Genomic DNA, 21,937 nt, shown 5'->3' with positions numbered 1-21,937 from the left:
AAAGGGCCGCGTATCTGTGTGCTTCGCTGTAAATGTCGTCGAAAGACGATAGTCTTCTGTAGGCCGTTTCAGCGCGGCCCAAGAAACACTACAATTTTCAGCGCAGCCTAAGAAACACTAGGGTCTTTAGAATTACGTATCTATGTATTTTCTAGTAAAGGAATACACCACCTAGTACTCACGTATTGATGTTGCACCTCAGATATGCGTAATACTTGCTTTTTGATCGACAGTGTTCACAAGTATGAACGCAGCTACCAGTTCAAGATGGCTGGGCGTTCAGTAAGTGCTAAACTTCGGCCGGGTGGCTGAATCGTGTGACAGACAGACAGACAGACAGACAGACAGACAGGCGGACAGACAGACAGACCAAAATTTCAGCGTTCAAGTATACCACTAAAGACTATCGTCTTTAAAAAAAATGACGAAGAGTTAGTCAGCTATCACGACAACCACCGAGAGTTAGAAAAATTCTTGAACCGGTTGTGTCACTGGATCCGACGTTTCAAAGCGGGTTTGTCTTCTTCAAAGCTGCGTCTCGGGCATGGAGGAAGGAAAAATAAGGAGAGGCCCTGACGTCACATTCGTGAAGCCTCCACATCGCAAACACCCGCATCGACTCTTGGCGAAGGAGCCTCGAAACATTTCGCGATTTCCATCGTGTCGTTTGCAAGCGCATGCGCGATTCGAGCCTTTTTTTTTTTTTTTTTTCGCCGTGCAAGCGGCGCCGCGGTGCAGACGATTCACGCATGCTGCTCCTTGTGTGTGTTCTTTAGGAAAGCTACGCAATGCCCAGCTGTTGCGTATGGTTGCGTATACCCGGTGCAAATCGCGTGCACTGTGGAATGTACCGGGTGTCACTTTTCATGTGTACGTACACGTTCGCTTCATTGCTGATCACTAATGCATGGTATTTGCATGCGAAGCTCTCGGATGTGCGCTCTGTTGCCTCTTAGTCATTGTGTCAACTCAGAACACACGTGAGCTTTTGTTTTCGGCGTCTGACGCGCCGTACATAACATGTGCCGAAGTCATCGTACGTTTTTAGAGGCTGTGTCGTTCAACGAAATGGCAATAAACTTATGTTGTTGTTATCGGACTACGTGATGTATGTATTGTGCGGTGTGCGCTCGCTGCGTGCTTGTTGTTGTGTGCGTACTGGAATTACAAACCTTACGTGCACGATCGCGTATACAATTCGGTGTCCTCTTTTCGACGTGAAGTTACGTCAACTATAGGTTGGCGTTGCGCCGAATAGCTACTACGCTCACTCCATATACACGAACAAAGAACCGCTAATCCGGCAACAGATCGGGAAATCGGGCTACGAGAAAGGGAAGGCCTAATGCCCAGCAAACGCGTAAGTCACTGCTAGAAGAGTTCGAATACGATGATGCAGGGGCTGAACGTTTTTGATCACGGCACGTACCGGTATTCTGTACTGTTGCACAAAAACGCTCCACGAAGAATTTCAGCACGCAGCGCTCGGGCCTGCCACGCACGAACAGCCTGGTAAACGTCTGCTTGCAACATTTTACTGCGTGCGAACCGCACAATACGCGCTAAGTTTACGCCGGGACTACAAATCTGCGCAGAAGCTAACCACCGCGGAGAGCACGCCGCGGGGCGTCTGCTGTTTTGTTTGCCCCATACCGGTTTGTTTGCCCCATAAATCTGACGTCACTTCCGCCACACTTTTCGCAATACATTGAAATACGATAGGGCCTCTCCTTAGTTTTCCTTCCTCCATGGTCTCGGGAGACGACTCCGCTTGTCGAAACGTTGGCTCGAGAAACACCCAATATTCCAGAATTTTTCATCTCTCCGAGCTTCCGTCTTCACCTGAAGTTCTGCCATCGAAAGAAGATCGGATTGGGCGGCGAACGTTGATATTCGAAATTCTCTCGAAGTAAACGACCGGATTCCCTCGCCATTGACCTTACGGGGTCATGACCTCGACTCCCGGTGGCTCAACACCAACAGCCCTTGTCTACTAATAGCCAGGAAGCCGGTGTAGATGCGTGCACCATGTCTGAGCAGGAAAGAAAAAGAAAAAAAAAGACGTAGAAAGAAACAAGCTAGTGATAGATATGTCCCTAAAAGTACAAACCAATCAGTCGCCAAACCCCATTCGACCGGCCACCGAAGCATCAGACAGGAACGCGTCCGGTGCAAGGACCCAAGAGTTGTTCCGGCCCGCTGTTTCGTCGACGAGGGCATCGAAAAGAAACTACCGGAGATCAACGCCCCTCTGAAGTTACACGCAACGAATAGCAACATGGAGAATTGGTTATAGTATTACACTTTCGTTGACCCTAGAAAACCTCTTCGTCAAGGGTTGCCTGTTGCTCCAACAAGTACGACCTGCCGTGCGTACGCAAGCCGACAAACATATAAGAAATAAAATAAAAATAACGAGGAAAAGAAGGTGGCATAACAATGTTTGCTCAGAGCACGCCCGATTTCCTTTCTTACTCCCTGTCCCCCTTCTTCCTTTCTCTCTCTCTCTCTATCGTGTCTGTTCTTTTTCTTTTGTTTTTTTTTTACTTTAGTTGGGAGTGATGACCATATATATATACACGAACCGAAGTTATGCAAACAACGCAGCACTACTTATGCCGGAGCGTGAACCTCCCTCTCGAAAGGCTCGACCTGCGCTCAGAATGCAAATGTCTTGTTATTCCAGTCTAACCGAACGGTACATATACATAATACGCCACTCTCCAGTCCTCGCGGGAGAGGCGTTAAACCGATTCGACGTGAGCTTGTCGTCTTTCTTCTATCCGGAAAAAGAAAAAGGAAAATCCCCGGGTTTTGCGAAACTCGCGAGAAAAGTGAGGCATGTGTTAAATGCTCGAGAGCCACAATGCGAAAAAAAAGGGGCCACAGCTCTTGCGTAATTCACGTAGACGAATGCAGGCCAAACTGCCCAACCTTTGGAAACTTGTGTTTCGCATGTTTGTCGTCTTCTTTCAAGGCGAAAGCTTCAGATGCCTCATCAAACGCCAAATTTGGCCGTCGGCGTCAACACGAATGATGCAAATAATCATCAGGCGTTCACGTCACTATATGACGTCATATAGCAAAATTTGTTGCGTCACACGATGACGTCATCACACGGGCAAAGGTGGGCCGATCTCGGAGGCAGTGCAAAAGCAGGTGAGGAGCAGAAAGCTTGCAGTGCCTCCGATCCCGGAGGCAATGATAAGCCACTTTGGGCGGAGAAGGCTTTTGGATGGGAATCAATACATCGACTGAGATGTAACGAAAGAATATGGCTTTCGCCTTGAAGTCGGTTTAGGTGAATGAATAGGGGACCCTGTGAATTTTCAACTGCATTTTCCACCGAATCCATTGAACTTCATCCTTGCATATTGTCATACGCGTTTCTGTTTATATTTTAATGTAACCGGTCCGTTACACGTATAACCCCTGCCTTGCGCAAACCGCGCCCCTGTGTCTGAGAACCATCCAGATTATTTGATAATCTTCTGATCAGCTTGAGTGCGCAACGAGAACAGTAGAGTTTATTGTGGAACTAATGCGGCTACCACCGATAAGGCTGGGATATCCGATGCAACACGTCTAAATACCGACGCGCCTTACCACGGATCAGATTACTGACAACCAACGACAGCGCTTGCTGCTATCAGTGTACCGCATGCATTGCTTGTACATTAAGTCTTCATTCTCTGGGCACAAGCACGCCCGAATAGTTCCGTCTTGAACACGCTGACTGCCGCCATCTTGAACGTCACGACCACGTGACAATATGATAGGGGAAAGAAGTTTAACAACAGTCCAGCGTTATCCATAGCAATGAGAACTTAATGATAATAATAATGTCTCGGGTTTCACGTCCCAAAACCACGATATGATTATGAGAGACGCCGTAGTGGAGGGCTCCGGAAATTTCGACCACCTAGGGTTCTTTAAAGTGCACCTAAATATAACTATACGGGCCTCATTTTCGCCTCCATCGAAAATGCAGCCGCCGCGGCCGGGATTCGATCCCGCGACCTTCGGGTCAGCAGTCCAGCGCCATAACCACTAGACCACCGTGCCGGGGCCCAATGAAAACTTCAAGAAACAGGATATCGAAAGGGTAAGACCTGCAAAGGTGAAGAGTATTGGAGGAAAGCTGCATTTAGGCACGTTAATGGGAAAGCGATAAAAAATGCGCAGTCAAATACGGTTTAGCAAATTACAAGTATTCATTGTTTAACAAAAACAAAGATTAAATTACAGGCGTACAAAAGCTTTAACGATTAATTTCACGATAGGCGGAGTTGAGAGATGGAAGACCGGTGGACAGCGAAAAATATTTGCCGCATCAGCTGCATACAAAACAAAGTGAAGTTTTTCTTTTCTTTTTTTTTTTTCAGAGACTTCGTTTATGCATGCTACACTGGCGATAAGGACACTCGGCAACTGATGTATATTCTTGCATTTCACATCCTGTAAAAAAATCACTACGCAAATAATGCTGCGTTTCATTTTCTTGCATTCGTTAGAATGTACAATTGAGTATAGTGCATCGTTTCTGTAGATACACCTCGCTACGCTGGCACACAGAATAATGCCACGGACCGAGTAAACGATGTTGATATATATACAAGTCAATAATTTCATTACATTGCATGAGAACAACGTTGCCGTTAGGAGCGCTGGCTGTTGCAGCATCAGTTGGGCAGCATGAACCATAACTTAGGCGAAGGCTATACCTAGTCCTGCTTGTACCCAAGTAAGTATGTTAGTTGAATTCCATCAGAATTTATTATCGTGTACCTCACAGGCGCATTACAGAACGTGGGTGAAAGGGGGCTCGGAATCACATTAAATCAAGTCAAATCAAATTAAATCAAATTAAATATTTGTTTTTTTGTTGATACAAATACAGAGAGGTGTCGGAAAAAAAGCTGCCTAGACAGCTTCACAGGTTTATAGCCCTATCGCATTTCAGAAGGTTGGATACAAGAAAAACCTTCGCAAAATAAAGCACTATACAATATGCATTATACAGTTATCTAGAAGCCATCGGACCACACATGATTCATTCATTCATTCATTCATTCATTCATTCATTCATTCATTCATTCATTCATTCATTCATTCATTCATTCACTGACATATACGGCTGATAGTTCTAGGAACCCTTACGGGCAATAATAACTAGAAAAAAAAACATGGTTGATCTCTCTGTCATAGGAATCGGTATAACACGAAAGTAAAACCTGTCTTCAGAGACGTAGTTGAGCGTTTGTTTTGCATTGTTTCGCCCTGAGGGCGAAGGAATGAATGCTATAACAACAAGCTGTAATGTCACGCGAAGAACGGCAAGCAGCTCGAAACTTCCAACGCGTTGCTCAAGCAGAAAGGACGCACGGAACCAACCTACACAGGATGAGCGCGAACTAACAAATGTCGCAGCTCGACAGTGAAAGCGCGCGGGTCAAATACAAATGAGGACGCACGAAATGAACGCACAAGTATACACAGGATGAGCGCGAACTGTCACTGTTGTAACTTATTTGTGAGCAGCGCGCTCCTTTCGCAAAAGCGGCCGCTGCATGCAGTGAGTGAAATGACCTTCGTTCTCTCTGTAACTTGAACGCAAACTTGCGGTGAGAGCGCAAGACGTACAAGATAAGCGCGCAAGCAGGAGCGACCACGCCCTGTAGAGACACACGCTCATCTCAACGCGGGGGGCGACGACATTTAAAGCGCGCTCTTCGAGCCCTTCGCGCCGTCTCGCTAGTAATAACGAAAACACGCTGATGTACCCTGATCTCTGAGTACCGCCACTGGCAAATGGTGTATATAAATAGCACGCCGTTAGTATGACGAAGCACGTGCCGTTTGTGGCGGAGTCGTTTCGCGCTGCGCGCTGGGGATCGTGAGGTCGCAAGTTCGATTCCAGGTGTCGGAACTTTTTCTTCTTGTTTTTTTTCTTTGCCATATGTTAGACTTTACATTTTACGTCATATCCGTGACGGAAATGCGTCAGTGGAGCCGTGGTGGACCACGGCATAATTTCGTGTTAACTGTACACAGACTAGCCTACTGAATAAAAAGATCCGCCGCGGTGATGCAGCGGTTACGGTGCTCGGCTGCTTACCCGAAAGTCGCGGGTTCGATCCCGGCCGCGGCGGTCGCATTTCGATGGAGGCGAAATGCCAGAGGCCCGTGCACTGTGCGATGTCAGTGATGGTTAAAGAACGCCAGATGGTCAAAATTTCCGGAGACCTCCACTACGGCGTGCCTTATAATCTTATCCTGGTTCTGGCACCTTAAACCTCAGGTATTATTATTACTAAATAAAAAGAGAAATACTTTAGTTAAACAAGTAATAACACAATGTATATTTGCACATAGCAATAACCATTGCTTTCATTATAATCAGTTACAACTTCGGAAGTTCGGGGCGTTTCCTCTTCAAAGGGGGATGCACGGAAGCCTGCACCAATGGGGGAGCACTCCAGATTGACGTCATAAGCCGGACGGCCGGTGACCCCGCCTTCGGATAACATTGCCGAGTTTCTTAGTCACGGAGGTGATCAGCTGCCGCGCTTCGGTCATGTGGGCGGGGCCTCTCCCGACTTGTTAAATTGCATCCGACTATAATAAAAACATACGCAACGCGCAGTTCTCTGTGAGAAGACACACTGCCTTGAGGATACGTTGCCCAGGCTTCGAGGTGACAAGCGAAGCGCGCGCATACCTATAATACACGTATTTACCGTATAACACCGGCGTTATCTTCTAGCCCCGAACGATACAAGGTGACGGTAAGGAAGCCCATAAACACGAAGCACAGGACCCACAAAGATAGCGGGGCGCCAAGACGACCTTGGCGGCATCGCGGACCGAGAGGGTGCCGCGGTTTTTAGCACAGCAAGGCGACGCCATCAAAATGCGCGTGCAGCTGCTTCAACGTGCGGCGCTGTGATGACATTCAGACGTACAGTCGGCATTTACAGTACGCTACATTCACTCAACGTGGTATGGGTGTACACTTCAAGGTAACGTCAAATTCTGGCCATATTGCCGATTTCTCCAAATGCGGACATTTAAACCAATCAGAAAGGCCACGGAGCCCTCTGGGCCAATCAGAGCTGATCAAATGGCGGTGTAGAATAAAGCCGACTGGTGCGCTAGTTGGTACAAAACACCTTATGTTTTAGCGCAAAGAAACACGAGCATGCAAAAGACGCATTCTGTAGGCGGACGACGAAAGCACGGTGCGGATTTCGAAAACGTCTGGAATGGCAACAGTACCCGTGGTGTTTGAGCTCAAGAAATGTTTTTCCTGTGTTTTGTAGAGGGTTTCTGAGAACCGATAGAAACGCACAGAAGGCAAGAAACACACAACCGCACAGGGAGCACAATTACATGTGAAACGAAGGTCTATTAAATTCGGTACATAGTCAACAGCTACGATATCAAAGCTACAAAATTCTGTAGGTATTTCTGTAAGAGTTACCTACCTGAGCAACAAACGCGTGCGAGACAAACAATACATAGACGCTTATGTTTTTCTTGTATTGTCTGTTTGTCTATCAATTTGACCCTTACAAAATTGACAAAGATTGAGACGCGTCTCTGTTCAGCACTTACTGTCCTCCCTCGATTTCAGTTTACTATGTAATTTAAGCGTACGTTTTATTTTTGTAAGTATCAAGATTTTGCGCTAGGCAGTCGAAAAACATGTCGCCATAACAAATAAGAAATGCTTCGCATTTAAAACGAAGCCCAACGCTTGTTGAAATAAAGCTGTATTTAAGCGAAAACCTCAGCATACACGTAGATCAATGATTCTATTGGCAAATAATCAAATCCCGGCGAAAAAAATCGGTAAATCGTTGCAAAAGCATGACGCTCACTGCTCAGTCAAAAAGATGCGGTTGTGCAATTTCCATGTCCATCAGGTTTTCTTTTTTTCCTGGGCTTAAGAGCTTCAAATATGGCGCATCAACTTTCACAAAGAAAATCACGTCTTAAATAAAGCAGTCGTCTGCCGCCTACGGCACTTATTTAACAAATTTTTGGTAAACTACCACAAGCGTTATCGAAATTGTCGCTGTGAATGTCGAACAGTGTCAATTCTCCGTTCTCATCTATCTCATCGGTTCTTCTGAATTTGCGCTTCCCTTTAAGATGACGGTGCCTCCACATCCCAAATTGCTGTAGTCTGTTAAGTGAGCCAGACCGTTTTGCTGAGTCATATTCGTCACTTATCAAAACCAGAGACTCTACGAAACGATGCCTCGACACAACACATAATATCCCCTCCCGTTGTCCCCTCTTATCTCGGCATTACGATAGTGTCGCTGTATACTATACTCATAAAGGCAGTGTCGTACGTCCACTGCAGAAAGAAAAACGGCGCACACGGAGATGACAAACATGACAACGCAGCGACAGCTCCTGCAAGTATATATTTATCGTCGCCCTTGCTCTGAGTGCTCCGTTTTATTTCTGCAACGTAGCACCGAAGAGCTAGAAGTCATACGAAATGAAGCACAGCCCTGAAACGGGGACAAAGAATGAAAACTGCCAACACAAGCGCTCGTGTCGGCAGTTTAGTTAGATAGGATGGATAAATTATGCTAGCCGGAATATTGACATGTGTTATGTAGCGCTGAAAGATGAAGACCAAGAAACAGAAAGTATCGAACCAGCGCTGTTCTCGCAACTAAAAGACATATTCCGTGTCGATTTTCTCTGACGAGAAAATTCCATATCTGCTTGGCACGTGTATTGTCAAGTGACATGCTAGATGAACCATTTGATTTCCTCACTTTTGCGCATGACTGCTGTGCTTTCGTTTGTGTTTTATTTTTCAGAATAAATCTTTCAGTTGAGAGAAGAGCGCTCGTCCTGTGCTTGTATGTTTCTTAGCCTCCGTGTTTGAGCGCTGCATCAAACGTGCCGGTTTATTTCGTTGTCCTTTATTCTTCACCGTTAACCACGCCCAACTCGCTCAATTTGCAGCCCTAATTATGTGCAAATGATTACTCTTCACTTGGACAGTTCACTTAACGGAGTTGAGTCAGCTGAGGTCCGAAGTCCCAGAGATAACCATTTAGAACCGAGTCGCTCGATATAACTACCCGGACAACGCTTCCCGGTTCATCGCAATTAAGGCAGATAAGAGAGGACGCGAGCATAATGAGGCAGCATGATGACAAAGTTCACGCTAATCTGGTCACATCGTCCACTTCTCCTGCCACTTTTTAAGAGAGCGATATCTATATAGTGCCGTACAATGCACGCTTGACTGTCGAAATAGCTGTCCACTATACTTATGTAATTCGCGTTTATAAGTAGACGTCGACTCAATGCCTAGAGATAAACGCAATAAGGCCATAAATCGTCGCACAGCGGCTTGCGGACGTGTGGCACTCACTGCAGCGGCTGGCGCCGCTTCAGCAAGTTATATCGCCGTTGCCAGCACCGAAATGGTCGACGTAGTGTACGTAAGTTCCCCGCCTTATCGCCGCCCTTCCAAGGGCTTAAACAACTGCACGAGCCTGTTTTCTTACCCTCCTTTCCACAACCATATCGCAGGCGGTGACCGCGAGAAACTGGGGCAGGAGTCCATCATCGCTTCATCGGGGAGGTACGCACCAGACACTACTGTTCCTACGAGCAACGCAAGTTTGCAGGCAGCCATAGCGTCCAGGACAGTACCGATGACCCTGACCAACGCGTCTTGCTTTCCACAACGGTACCGCAGGCTGTGACAGATTCAACTTAATAAGGAGGAGTCCATGATTTCTCCATCGAGAGGCGCGCATCAGGCACTACTGCACCTGTGAGAAACGCAAATTTGTAGGGAGCCTAGAGTCCAGGACATTACCGAGGACCCTGACCATCGCGTCTTGTCTTCCACAACAGTACCTCAGGCTGTGACTGCATAAGACACGGCAGGAGTCCATCATCGCTTAATCACATCGAGCAGCTGCCTCAGATACAACTGCTACAACCAACGAAGCTTTAGAGTAAGGCCATAGGGTGCGGGACTGTACTGGGACACTGGCCATCGAATCCGGTTTCCGACAACGATATCCCTGGCTGTGACTGCTATAAACTTGAGCAAAAATCCAGCATCGCGGCATCATTCACAGCTTGCCCTGCCTTAGATACAAGAGATCCTGCAAGCAACAAAGCCTAAAGGAAGTAGCGATGGTGTCCAGGACGGTGCTGGTCATGGCATACTGCTGTCTCGTGGCGTTCACGGATGGGCGTGTGACTGCTTCGAAAGAGAACCTCGTGATTTCGTCGCCAATGGGCCTGCCAGCGGCGAGTGTGCTGGGAGCTATGGCGTCCAGGACACTGGTGTGCATGTTGGTCATCTCGGCCTGCTCTCTTGCAGCGTTGGCGAGTCCTCGCGGGGTCACGACAACGACTGATCCGTCGCCTCAGTCGTCGACTAAGAGTGACTCAACGGTACCGCACACAGAACTGAGTAGCCTCTTCGTCCACCCGTTCTACAAGACCAGCCCCAAACCCAGTAGAACAGATGGGCAGCCCTCAAACGGTTTGTACACATTTGAATCATTGACTAGAAGATCGTTTAAATGACAACTAAAGGATGTCCACTCAATCAATCTTTTCACGCCGTGATGGCTGGCTTAGAGGCTAAAGCAGAAAAAGCATACCAGAGCCATAATTACGTCAAGGCAGCCCCATACAACGAGTACAGAAGGAACGAGAAAACAAGATATGGGCTGTACTCTCAACAAGGTTGAGGGTAGAGCGCATGTATTGTCTTATTCTCGTTTTTTGTGTATTCGATGTCTTGCGCTGCCTTAATTATGAATCTAAACCAACTTGACCCCTTATCTCTTACCCGAGTATACCTGATCCCTCCACTGTAACCTCCCTTCTCTTCCCTTGTGAAACACTGGCACGTAAAAAGAAGAAAAAACGTTTTTGTTCCAGTAGATTTTAACAGTTGAGCTACGCTGTTCGCTAGCCTATCGTAAACTATTCATTATAACACTGCTGCCATGTGATAGCGTTAAGGTTATTGAAGGAGCCGAGAAGATGACAAAGGGACGGAAGAGAACTAGCACGCCTGTTCAAGTTAGTGCCTGGTGGAGGCAACAAACATGCTTTATAGGATAATTTACTTTTGTGAGCTGTGTACATGGAAAATAGGCAGCAGCATGCATACCTCCTTGAAAGAGTAGACCCTGGCGAACGGCACACTGCCTTCAGATATTAAAGTGACTGCTTCGGAGACTTTGCTGCTGCTGATTTCACGTGAGTACGAAATTCTGTGGAATACAGACTTCTCAATGTGGCACAGCACAGGGGCGCTGCCAGGATTTTCTTTTGTGGGAAGAGGGGGGGAGGGGGAGGTCTGGCCCCCTGTACACAAACGGGGCCATACGGTCCTTTGTATTAGATGCGAAGTATCTTAAGGCGGAGCTCAATCCGGTGGTGGTGGTGGTGGTGTGCAGCGTGACCACCCTTACTGCGCATGCGCATACCCTCCCCCCACACCTCCTCTCCACCTTCCCTCTCCCCTCCCCCTCTCCCATACCCCTCTCCCCTCCCCCTTTCCACTCTTCCTCTGCAACGCGGGCTAGACATGCCGAAATTCTCTCCTGCGCAACGCCGCGATGAGCTCGAGCGCATGCGCGTCCCCTCCCCTTCTCTCTCCTCTCCTACGCTGCCCCCCTCTCGCCCGCCTGTCGACCGCGTTCCCCGCTCACCCTGTGAGAATTAACGGCCAGGCTAGATGGAAGATACGACGCGCGTAGCGTCCCTCTTCGCGTTCCACGACGCGAGGTCGGTAGCATGCCCAACGAACGCCAACGGAACGCGATCGTGCAAGTGCTCCGGCTTCGCATCGCCTCATGGTCCCCTTTAGCGGGAGATGGTGTAATTTTTATGTACGTGTGTAATGACGCCATAGCCGAAACAATGAAATATTCTCGTGACAAGAGTCTTTAATTCGGCGATATATACGAGGGGTATTCAAAAGTAAGGGTCGTTTGCTAATATTTAAATATTTACACGTCAGAATAAAGATTTATTTTTTCAGAGCCATCTGTTAATTCTTAGCTAAGGTACTTAAGTTATTCCTCTGACTCAGTAGTCGTCCGCTTTTCGGGGAATGCAAACGACAATGTCTGCGAAAATCATTGCTCCCGCCTGTTGTGAACTGCGAGCTGTAATTCATTTTTTTGCAGACAAAACGATAATCAGCTTTTCAAATTTGTGGGGAGTTATGTCTAGTTTACGTACCTGAAGCGATGACTGAAGTAAAGGGCAGAAAATGGTGCCGATAATTCACAAATGGCCACACAAATGTGCACGACGAAGAGCAGAGTGGCAGGCCCAAAATCCAGACAAATGAAACTGTTCAACAAGTGAATTGCAAATCGATCAACGACTGTCAGTTAGTGGTCTATCGGATGAATTTCGTCTTGTCGGCTACACTACAATTTGGACGATTGTAATTGAGGCGCTCGGATATCACAAAGTGTGTGCAAGGTGGGTACCAAAAATGCTTACCCACCAACTCAAACACCAAAGAATTCCCAGGCGGCAAACTTCTATGCAGAGGGATTAAAGAAACTGGTCAAGCGGTATGAATATGCTTAGAAGTTAACGATGATTATATAGTAGTCAAGTAGGTTTGTACTAAACTAAATCCACCAATAAAAACTTTTACTAACGAATATTTATTTTGGGGGGGACCAAACGGCCCTTACTTTTTTAATAACGATCGTATTTCGTAAATTCGTTAGACAAGACCTAATCTCATCGTGAAATAATTGACAGCGCAACGGGTTAAACACGGACAGAAAAAAGAAAAGGACACCGCGCTGTCAGGTATTTCACGATGAACATCCGCCAACTAGCCCAACTCGCGATTCTGCTAAGACCTTATTTGTAGGCATTACGAAACATTCGAATGTCTTAGCAGCTCGGTGTGCCTTTTTGCACTGGCTTCTACTGCTTTAAAGTACAAACTGCTGCTGCATGAGCCGTTTCTTTTTTTTCTACTGCACGCCCCAGAGTAGCACTATATCCGATCCGCGTCTGAATCCTTTAAAAAAACGCCATCTCTTGCAGGAGAGGGCCCCGGCAGTTCGAACCCGCGTCCCCTACCCCCTCGGTCCCCACTACCACGTCGGTACCGTCCAAGGTTCGGCCTGGGACGTCCCGCCCTGTCCAAGGGCCTGTACCCGTCCTTCCAAGTCTACTCCGCCAATGAAGGCCGCGGCGCACATCAAGGCGAAGCATCCGGGTTGGACTCGAAGACGGCAAGCCTGGACAAGGACCAATACAGCAAGTCCAGCAAGGACATTCACAATTCGGGGACGCGAGATAGCAAGGATCCATCGCCAGTGCCGCCTGTGAGCCCAGAACCACGAGTGAATGGAACGCTAGCGGCGACAACCAACGGCACTGCCGACGAGGACGCCAGCGGTGTGACAGCCATGGTGCTGTCCGAGTCGACCATATGGACGCTGGCGCTTTGCGCTACCATGATCGTTGCTGCCGTCGCCTTCTTCGCGGTAGTTCTCGCCGTCTGCCGCTGTCGGCAGCAGCGCGAGCGTCGCAAGCGATTTATGAAAACGCACAAGAACATCCGGGTCATGCAGAACATGGTCAAGATCGCCAAGCGCCGCCAGAGAGAAGCGATGATCGGCCAGGGACCATTTGCCAGGACCTCCGCACCGTGAGAAACAGAAACCAAGCGTGATTCGCAAACCACAATGAGACAGTCCAAAGGTGTGGTGCTGTTCGTTTGCCCATGTTATACTAGGACAGTGATAAGTCCAATTTGGCGACAAGGATATTGGAAGTCGCAGGGCACACGAGCGTCAACCTCTCGTTCTTTTCATTAACAGCCATGTATGTGGCCAACAACCACGGCCTAGCACAGCGGACAAGAGCTCCAGCATCCAAATCGGCATAGTGAAAATACAAATCAACATTCCAGCCATGCAAGATCACGATCACGAAGCAATGTCATTCAGGAACCCCTTCGCAGAAACTGGTTTCCGTTGACACGGCTAAGAAATAATGGCGATTCAACGATGAAAAATATCAGCACTTCTTTGGGTGTGCTTGTATATAACAGTGATAACTAAGACCGGTGAAAAAAAAAAAGGCCGGTGAAAGTGCATTGTATATGCCGCACATTTTTCTTCAATTTAAGACCTTAAGTGACGAGTATGGTGCCATCAACTCGTACTTCTAGTCTTCCGTATTCCTTACTCTGCTGTGACAAAGGTGTCAACGATAGTGTGAGCGAAACAGATCTCATGGCAAGTTTACAATGCCAGTAACTGTTTATACAGCAGTGCCATACATGGTCATTACTACAGGGTATTTCACACTGTTCTCGGGCAATGCAGCTGATGTGTATGCAAGTTGCAGCATTCACAAACACCTGTCAGTATTCATGTGACTGAAAGTGTGTCTTATTTGTCGTCCCGATCTTTCTTAATAATATGTAGCCAAAAGCTTTGTTTACATCAGCCATTTAGGCTACCGCTGCTGCGACTTCATGTGTGTATTTATTAGCTGTGCCCCCCTATCTCACAGGACCTTGACAATGTGTGCCAATCTCAAGGTATTGCAGATCAAATTTTTTGCCCCTGCAAGACCTTCGCTGCCAAAATGTTGCCCGTCTCCAAAGACGTACAAACACGTTTTTCTTTTATAGTTGTCAGCATTTACAAGATGTTGACGATGTGTACCAATGTCATGGTGTTGCAGATCAATATTTCTGCCCCTGCCAGGCCTTTCTTATCGCAATATCCAAAGCTGTACTAGCAGATCTTTTATTTCGGTGTCAGCATTTCCTGCCTTGCAGCTTCAGTCAGCCTTTCAGCATCTTTTATTTTGTCAACCCTCAGTGACTGAAGGATTTTTTAGCGACAATGAGCATTCACTTTAGCAGAAAAGGTGTCATCTTTCTCCCTAACACTAAAAGAATGAAACAACACAAGATCTCAACTAACAACCAAGTGACAGTTTTCGACGTTACTTTGGCAGCCCTACTACTACCAGCTCATGCAAAATGTAAGCATGCACGAGAACTAGGCTTGCTCAAGGACTGAGTGGCTACAACCCAGGCACTAGCTTCATCTTGTAGGAGCCCATCCATGCCTTACTTTGTACCCTCTTACAACAGAAGGTGGTCGAACTGACCTCATCGTATTCGCATTACTACAAATAACCAAACGTTTCATTGAGGGTCATTATGTGTATTACGGAATTGTGCCACCTGTAGTGAGAGAAGCGTGCAACTTACCTATACAGGTCATATGTAAAGCAGTCCTTGTAAGGAAGGCTCTTGGCAAGAGGGTGCGTCTGTTGAGGAATAAAAATTTGTCGTCACACTTATTTTCAAAACTGCTTAAAATCTCAGCCATTCAAAGACGTTATTTCAAAGCCAAGTTTTCAAATATACAACAAACTTGTATAAATGGAAAGTTGCCTTTGAAGTAACGTCTTTGAGCAGCGTCTCTATACTGCAAACATTCAACTATGAATATGATAGAAAATGAAACTAGGTTAGATGTACAGAGTGCAGTGAGAAAAATGGGAAAGAATATCGCCAGAATTTTGCTGTATAATCATATGTGTACCAAACGCTGTCAATGTATTCATTTAACACACCAACAAAGAACACAACACAACAGCTTTCCTTTAGTTCCTTTAGATAACTCTAAGAGAGCACAGAAAAAAGCCTATGCTCTACAACTTTATTTGCTGTTAAGTGACATTTAATGCACCTTTAATTACCTTTAATTCACATGTGATTCACATTAAAACCACATTTGATACATTTTGTGCATCTTATTACAGTTTCATCACATTGAATAGACTTGCTACGTTAAAACACTTTAATTCACATTCGATTCACTTTTAACTTACTGCATGTTTCACCCAGTGAATGTGGGTATGCACCACACATGACTTTTAGCATCACTAATGTTGTCAAAGCACAGGATGGCATATTTTATTCACTCATGAAGCATATAGAGCTTTCACTTTAATAATATGATTTCAATTGTGAAGTCACACACACAGCAAGCACACACAAGGTAAGTCTTATGCTAAGATGGACTACTCACCCGAAAAATCTTGTGAAAGTATGAATACTGCCTAGCAATGCTTCTGTGCAACTTCAGTGCTTCATCTGTTGAAATAAACAGCGCTTTTATGACTTACAATGTTCATCAAGCGTAGCCTTACAGCATAAATGTTGTGACAAAAAACCTCTTTGTTGTATGGGAAAAATAAAGTCCTTATGTAACATAAAAATCAGGTAAAGTGTGCCTGGCATGATAAATCAACAATAAATTAAATGCAACACAATGCATCCCAAACATGTGGAGACAAATGCACAACCAGTTTAACTTTAATATTATTATAAGTTTTAGGAGCTAAGTGTCCTGTTGTGCGTGCATGCAGACAGAAAAAGTTTAATGCAAGCAAAAAATCCTGAACATACCAAGTACAGTTGAACCACATAGGAGTTCAAGTTCTTCAACACTAAAGTACAGTACAGTATTGAACGATGCTGGAAGCGTAGCTGCAGATTTGTCAAGGAAAGTAAAAAAAAAATCAAGGTAATCTTACTGAAGAAACCACAGAAAAAAGCACATTTGGATGATGCAGGTCATGGGAATCAACGCACCAACATGAACAATACACAGAAAAAAAAATATGGCAGTCTTGTTTCCTCGACGCATCTTTATCAAGTGAAGTTCCTAACAGCCAATTCTATTGTTAGGCCAAAATATTAACGAGTTAGATACGTACAATGACTGCACCTAATTTTGGAACACTGCTAAAGTTGTGTTCATCTAAAGTTATATCTCAGTGTCTTGTTGATGAGTGCAATACAGTGCACAAAACAACAGAAATCACAGCTTTGGTGCAACAGCACACTATGTCAAAAGTACAGTTACAGAAGACTTGTTTAGTACTATGTGTAGTGTGCTGCAGCTGTAATGAATGCTAAAGAAACATACGACAACCTATATACACATACCTAAACGTGGAATTTTTGTACGGTTGTTGTTGAGCAGCCTGTGAATAGAGTAAAGCGCCAAAGCCTAGGTAGGTGATAGAATGTGCCACATCTAATGGTGTAAAAGGATACATATGTAAGGGTGCCAGAAGGATGATTCACCAGCACAGAACTCAAGGATGAGGAACATGGCCAGAGCCACATTGGACATGCTCATCATTATGGGATCATCTCGTAAAAGTGGACCAAGCTTCGACTTCTTTGCCGCAGCAGTAGTCATCATGAGCTTCAAAGGCACCCCAAGAAACTGACTGCTCTCCTGCAATGTGTACAGCATAAATTATAACGGTGAGATCGCAAAGCAAAGTAAGTCTGCAACCATTCAGCAGAAGCTGGATTCTGTGAAAATGCCTGGAAGCTAAACATGAATCGATGACCAAAAGATTTGAGCTGCAAAAAGTAACAGCATCTTTCTTTATGTGCTTGTAAATTTATTATTTTTAGCCATTACAATTTGATCTTTTACTTATGGCACCAAATACAGAAATTCTAAACAAACTCATACTGAAAAATATTAGTATAACATCCCTTTTGCCCACAGAAACTCACCTCGCTATGTGACATGGAATTTAAAGGCTGAGTTATAGTACTGGATAATGATTGCTCGTATGATATATTTTACATTGAGAACTTATGTTCACACAACAAGATATTATAATTAGACAACTCATCCTAACACTCAATACTGAAGAATAAAAATGATTTTTTACATAGCATTTACTAAGTTAATACACTATTCTTCTGCTGAATTATTGACATAAGCTATGATTATGACAAGTCTTCAACTGAATTCTAACAAATATATTAAAATTATGCAAAAACTAAGAGCAGTTAAATTTTCAGAAATTTTTGCGGTGATTTTCTGTCTCATCTTTGTCACTGTGTGCACTAAAAGATAGCATAACCATCAATTAACATTGTGTTACATCCTAACATATTTCACAATACACTGATATACTTGAGTCTGTTTTACAAAACAATACGCTTTAGTTTCCTGTTCTTTACGCCGCTCATCAGACTACAATAAAAAAAGGACCGAGCCCAATGATTCTGGTGCACAACTCTTAAGACTTCACAATGTCAACGAAAAGCTGTCAGAGGAAGACAAAATCTTTTTTTTTTACCTCAATTTGTTCATCGGCGATAAAGCCGTATTCTCCATCAGGTAAGTCCTTTATAGACACATTGCTGAGATAAGCACCATTATCAGAGCACCACTTAAGAAATGCTGGCCACTTGTTGGATCGCTTTGGCAGATTTGGAGATAAAGCTGAAAAAAAATGCACATATGTTGATGGGCTAGATTTCAATGCAATCTAAACACATTGTTATGTGCTGATGACGCTACCCCAGAAATTCCTTTGGCAACATATCTCTCACATTTGATAATTTGATAATTGCTACACAGTCACTGCTTGAGTGTCTGCAAATCATGTGCTTTGATACTGTAACCTTCAAGCTATGCCACCCTCCGTCTAACTTTACAGAGTTACTTGATGCTTTGATGCCAATTAAGATAATCCTTCAGTGAACCCAAGTTTGACTAAACTGTGCCAGCACTTAGTGCACATAGACTTTATTAATTTTGTGACTGACACATTCAAAAATACAAATGACAACTGCACAACTGACAAACAGATGAACACCAGAAAGTGGAGGGAAGGTATTAGTGAATAAACACAAAAACACAGAAAGACAGGAGAGGAAAAAAATCACAGCATATCCACGGGGTGAATGATGATGAGTGGGGCGAAGCTACGGAGGGAATCATGTGTAAACCGTGAAACTCTTCCGTGAAATGCGCCCAGTACGTAATATAAAGAGTGTGAAGCATCGTGTATATATTAAACATCAAACTTTTATTGTACTGTTGGTTTACGTGGTCCCTTCATTATCACTTGTGATCGGTGAAATGCAAGGAAGAAGTCCGCTCCCGAGCGAAAGAGCGCCAAGAGCGACCGCATTCCCCGCTCGCCCTGTGCGAATTAAAGGCAAGGCTAGAGGGAAGACAGGACGCGCGTTCCACGACGCGAGGTCGGTAGCATGCCCAACGAAAGCCAACGGAACGCGATCGTGCAAGTGCTCCGGCTTCGCATCGCCTCATGGTTCCATTTAGCGTCCCAAAACCAAATATATTGCTCAAGGTGTGCCTTGCGTTTTTCGTAGAAATAATTTCTTTATCATGTACATTAAGACGAAAAGTTGAAAGCTCACTAGAGTGTATCGCCCGCAAAGTATGTCTTTTAGTGTGATTTAACTCTCGTACGGCAGGGTCCTCGCGCCGTTGCCGGTCCACCTCGCCCGTTGACGATCGGGAGAGGTGGCTACATACAACTACTACTACTATACTTTAAGAAAAAACATCTGGCGTTCTTTCGTTCTGCTTTTACAAAACATCTGGCGTCTTTCGTTGGTTTATTTCATCAATCAACGGCGTTTTTGAACAAAATTTTTATTGTTTAATCACGCACAGGAGAAATCTCACCAGGCACTACCTTTGAGGTAAACAATGGCTGCTAATGGGAATGAGAGACAGAAGAAGTCGGCTTTTAGCTAACACTTACACTTCTACTTCTACTAACGTTTCCTACTGGAACATGCCAATGGCTGCTAATGGGGAATGAGAGACAGAAGAATTCGGCTTTTAGTTAACGCGCACGCTGCGAATTTTTTATTGTTCAACAACGCACAGGAGAAATCTCCCACCGGCACCACCTTGGAGGTCAAAGCGTAAGACTTGTTACGGACTACTACGATGACTACGAGGGACGAACGGGTGCCGCCTTAAGGAGCTTCGCCCCTAAAACACCGCGCAGCACTTATCCAGTTGTCTTATTCTGTATGTTCATGTATATTATCTGGTACCTTCCACTTACATGTGAGCCACCAACTTTCCCAGCAAGCAATGTTGCTAGAACACAGCTTTTTTATGCACTGTAATATGCTTTCTCATACTTTATCAAAAGGCCAAATTTAAAAAAAAAAGGTCATTAGAAATTTCAGTTTAGTGTTTGTGTTTTTTTTTTGGAATAGCATCCCTTCTGCCATGAAATCTCGAGAACAGCTTTTTTTTTTTTCAACTTGACAATCTATGCCAAGGAAAAGTTAACATAACACAAAACAGGCTAACTTGAAACTGACCACTTACTTTTCACTAATGGAAAGCACGAATATCTGCGCAACTGTTGTATTTTTTACTACACCAAAATATCCAAACTTACTATGTTCCCAAGGAAATGGTGCACATAAAACAGCAACACAGTCAATTCGGGTAGGGATTCACTGCGTAAAAACTGATGAACATGACATTTGTGGACATAGGCCACACCTATAAGACTTCTGAAAAAATGATGTAGCACACATAACTTATGAAAAGGAAAAAAAAAAAAACAGGTGCGCAGGAATTGCACCACCAGCATGAACTCAAGTTCGAGAAATTTATGATAGAAAAGTTTGCTAGAAAAAGACATGCGGTCTTGTGAACAAAAACCGTGCAGCGTTAAAATATTTAGATGCAGATCTGCACTCGTAACTTCATTGCAGCAGACCATTAAGCATAAAGCAAGAAAGAAACACGCTCAGCGATATTTCTGCAGCATCCATGAATGAAATACTAAACGAACTGCGTGAAATTCACGGAATGGAACGCTACTCACGTTTTTCCAGCTCTCGAACTTCCTGCAGAAGTTTCTGAACTTCTAAGAAGTCTTTCCATTCTTTCTTCGCATCCCCGGACGGCATTGTGGTGCATTCTGAAGTGTCAAAATTCACCGGATCAATTTCTATCTTTTTTTTTAAAGTAGCTGCACGGAATCAACCACAAGTACGCCAAGCGCTCCCGTAACGCAATGAGTAGAAAAAGCGTGCACTGCTCAGAACAGTGAAAAAACACTTACTGTCCAGAACTTGATCCAGTAGCTCTCGTATCCTCAGCTGATCCTGGGAAGCGAGCTTTTTGCCACCTTTCCTGTCATTTCCCCCCATGGTGAAACGTGACACCGGCTGCCGACCTGCAAAGGAAAGTCTCGATCAGAAAACTCTCAGCGCCTATCGCTAAGTGAAACAATGCCACGATGGAAACCGAGACCATTGTAGACTCGGAGAGCAAAATCTAGCTGCCTGTGGCATTGCATACACGGCGTAGCGATCTCTTAAAACTCGTTTAGTTTAGCTAAATGAGCATCGGCTAATGCCTAATGCCAAGAAAGGCGTTACCTCGCGAAGCGATCCTCATCGGAATACGGGCTTACAACACTCCACCGCTCACGATCTGGGACATGCAGCTGTTAATTTCATACGCATAAGTAATTAGCTGATTAGCGGATACGCAATGACACGCTAGAAATACGTATGTACCTGTAGATTTACGTTTTCCAGGTAGTGACGCTGACTGTTATAAACACGAGCACATGTGAAACGATGGCTTACGCTAGATCGCAGGACTGCTGGTGCCACCTACAAAGTAATGGGCGAAGTGTAGTGTTTAGTTTTGTGGTGTTGCCGAGAGGTGCCGCGACAACAGCAGCATTTTCCTGTTGAGGTTCTTTGTACTTCAACACTGGCATTGTACGAGTTCTCGTCGCGACGGCGTTTTGTGGCGTGCTCCGTGCGCGCTGCGCTCAGGTGCATGAGGTCATGGGTTCAAATCCCACAGACGAGGTTGCAGTGACGAAATTTTTCTTTCCCCGTCATAACCGTTCTTGATGATAAGAGTTCTGAGCTGCCTCGTCGAACATTTTTAAAATGCACCCGTTCACTTTCACACACCTAGCGAGTCGACCTCTGAGAATGTCACGCTCACTCAAGCCAGAACCTGTTTCAGCTTGCACGAATTAAATTTTGGTGTTACTACAGCTTTTG

The 21,937-nt window shown here is 45.1% G+C and overlaps 2 protein-coding genes across 3 annotated transcripts in view; one reads left to right on the top strand and one right to left on the bottom strand.

The window, feature by feature from the left end:
* The window catches only part of LOC119401576 (actin-histidine N-methyltransferase), a 75,941-nt gene extending 54,434 nt beyond the window's left edge, over positions 1 to 21,507 (bottom strand). The window contains exons 1-8 of one of the 2 annotated variants that reach the window (XM_037668482.2): positions 21,434 to 21,507; positions 20,974 to 21,087; positions 20,734 to 20,829; positions 18,202 to 18,347; positions 17,150 to 17,336; positions 16,496 to 16,576; positions 16,116 to 16,180; positions 15,290 to 15,348 (exon numbers count right to left, since the gene is read on the bottom strand). In XM_037668482.2, the coding sequence (XP_037524410.1) occupies positions 15,290 to 15,348; positions 16,116 to 16,180; positions 16,496 to 16,576; positions 17,150 to 17,336; positions 18,202 to 18,347; positions 20,734 to 20,829; positions 20,974 to 21,061 (722 nt within the window). In that variant the 5' untranslated portion in view covers positions 21,062 to 21,087; positions 21,434 to 21,507. Of the gene's footprint in view, positions 1 to 15,289; positions 15,349 to 16,115; positions 16,181 to 16,495; positions 16,577 to 17,149; positions 17,337 to 18,201; positions 18,348 to 20,733; positions 20,830 to 20,973; positions 21,088 to 21,292; positions 21,348 to 21,433 lie in introns of those variants that run through there. The other variant, XM_037668481.2, reaches the window with a different exon arrangement.
* LOC119401577 (uncharacterized) lies at positions 10,101 to 14,066 on the top strand. The gene is made up of 2 exons (XM_037668484.2): positions 10,101 to 10,543; positions 13,096 to 14,066. The coding sequence occupies exons 1-2, from the start codon at positions 10,189 to 10,191 to the stop codon at positions 13,707 to 13,709; spliced, it is 969 nt and encodes a 322-aa protein (XP_037524412.1). The 5' UTR covers positions 10,101 to 10,188; the 3' UTR covers positions 13,710 to 14,066.
* Positions 21,508 to 21,937: the final 430 nt, after the last annotated feature.

The sequence above is a fragment of the Rhipicephalus sanguineus genome, chromosome 8 (assembly GCF_013339695.2).
Source record: "Rhipicephalus sanguineus isolate Rsan-2018 chromosome 8, BIME_Rsan_1.4, whole genome shotgun sequence".
Taxonomy (NCBI): domain Eukaryota; kingdom Metazoa; phylum Arthropoda; class Arachnida; order Ixodida; family Ixodidae; genus Rhipicephalus; species Rhipicephalus sanguineus.
Note: the sequence above shows the minus strand (reverse complement) of the source record. Positions and strands in the feature narration are given on the sequence as shown.

What these genes read in the sequence shown, in the direction of transcription:
- LOC119401577 (XM_037668484.2), top strand. Translation starts at nt 10,189, where the DNA reads ATGGTGTCCAGGACGGTGCTGGTCATGGCATACTGCTGTCTCGTGGCG. An exon ending in AGATGGGCAGCCCTCAAACG is followed by an intron (nt 10,544 to 13,095) that starts GTTTGTACACAT and finishes CATCTCTTGCAG; the next exon opens with GAGAGGGCCCCGGCAGTTCG.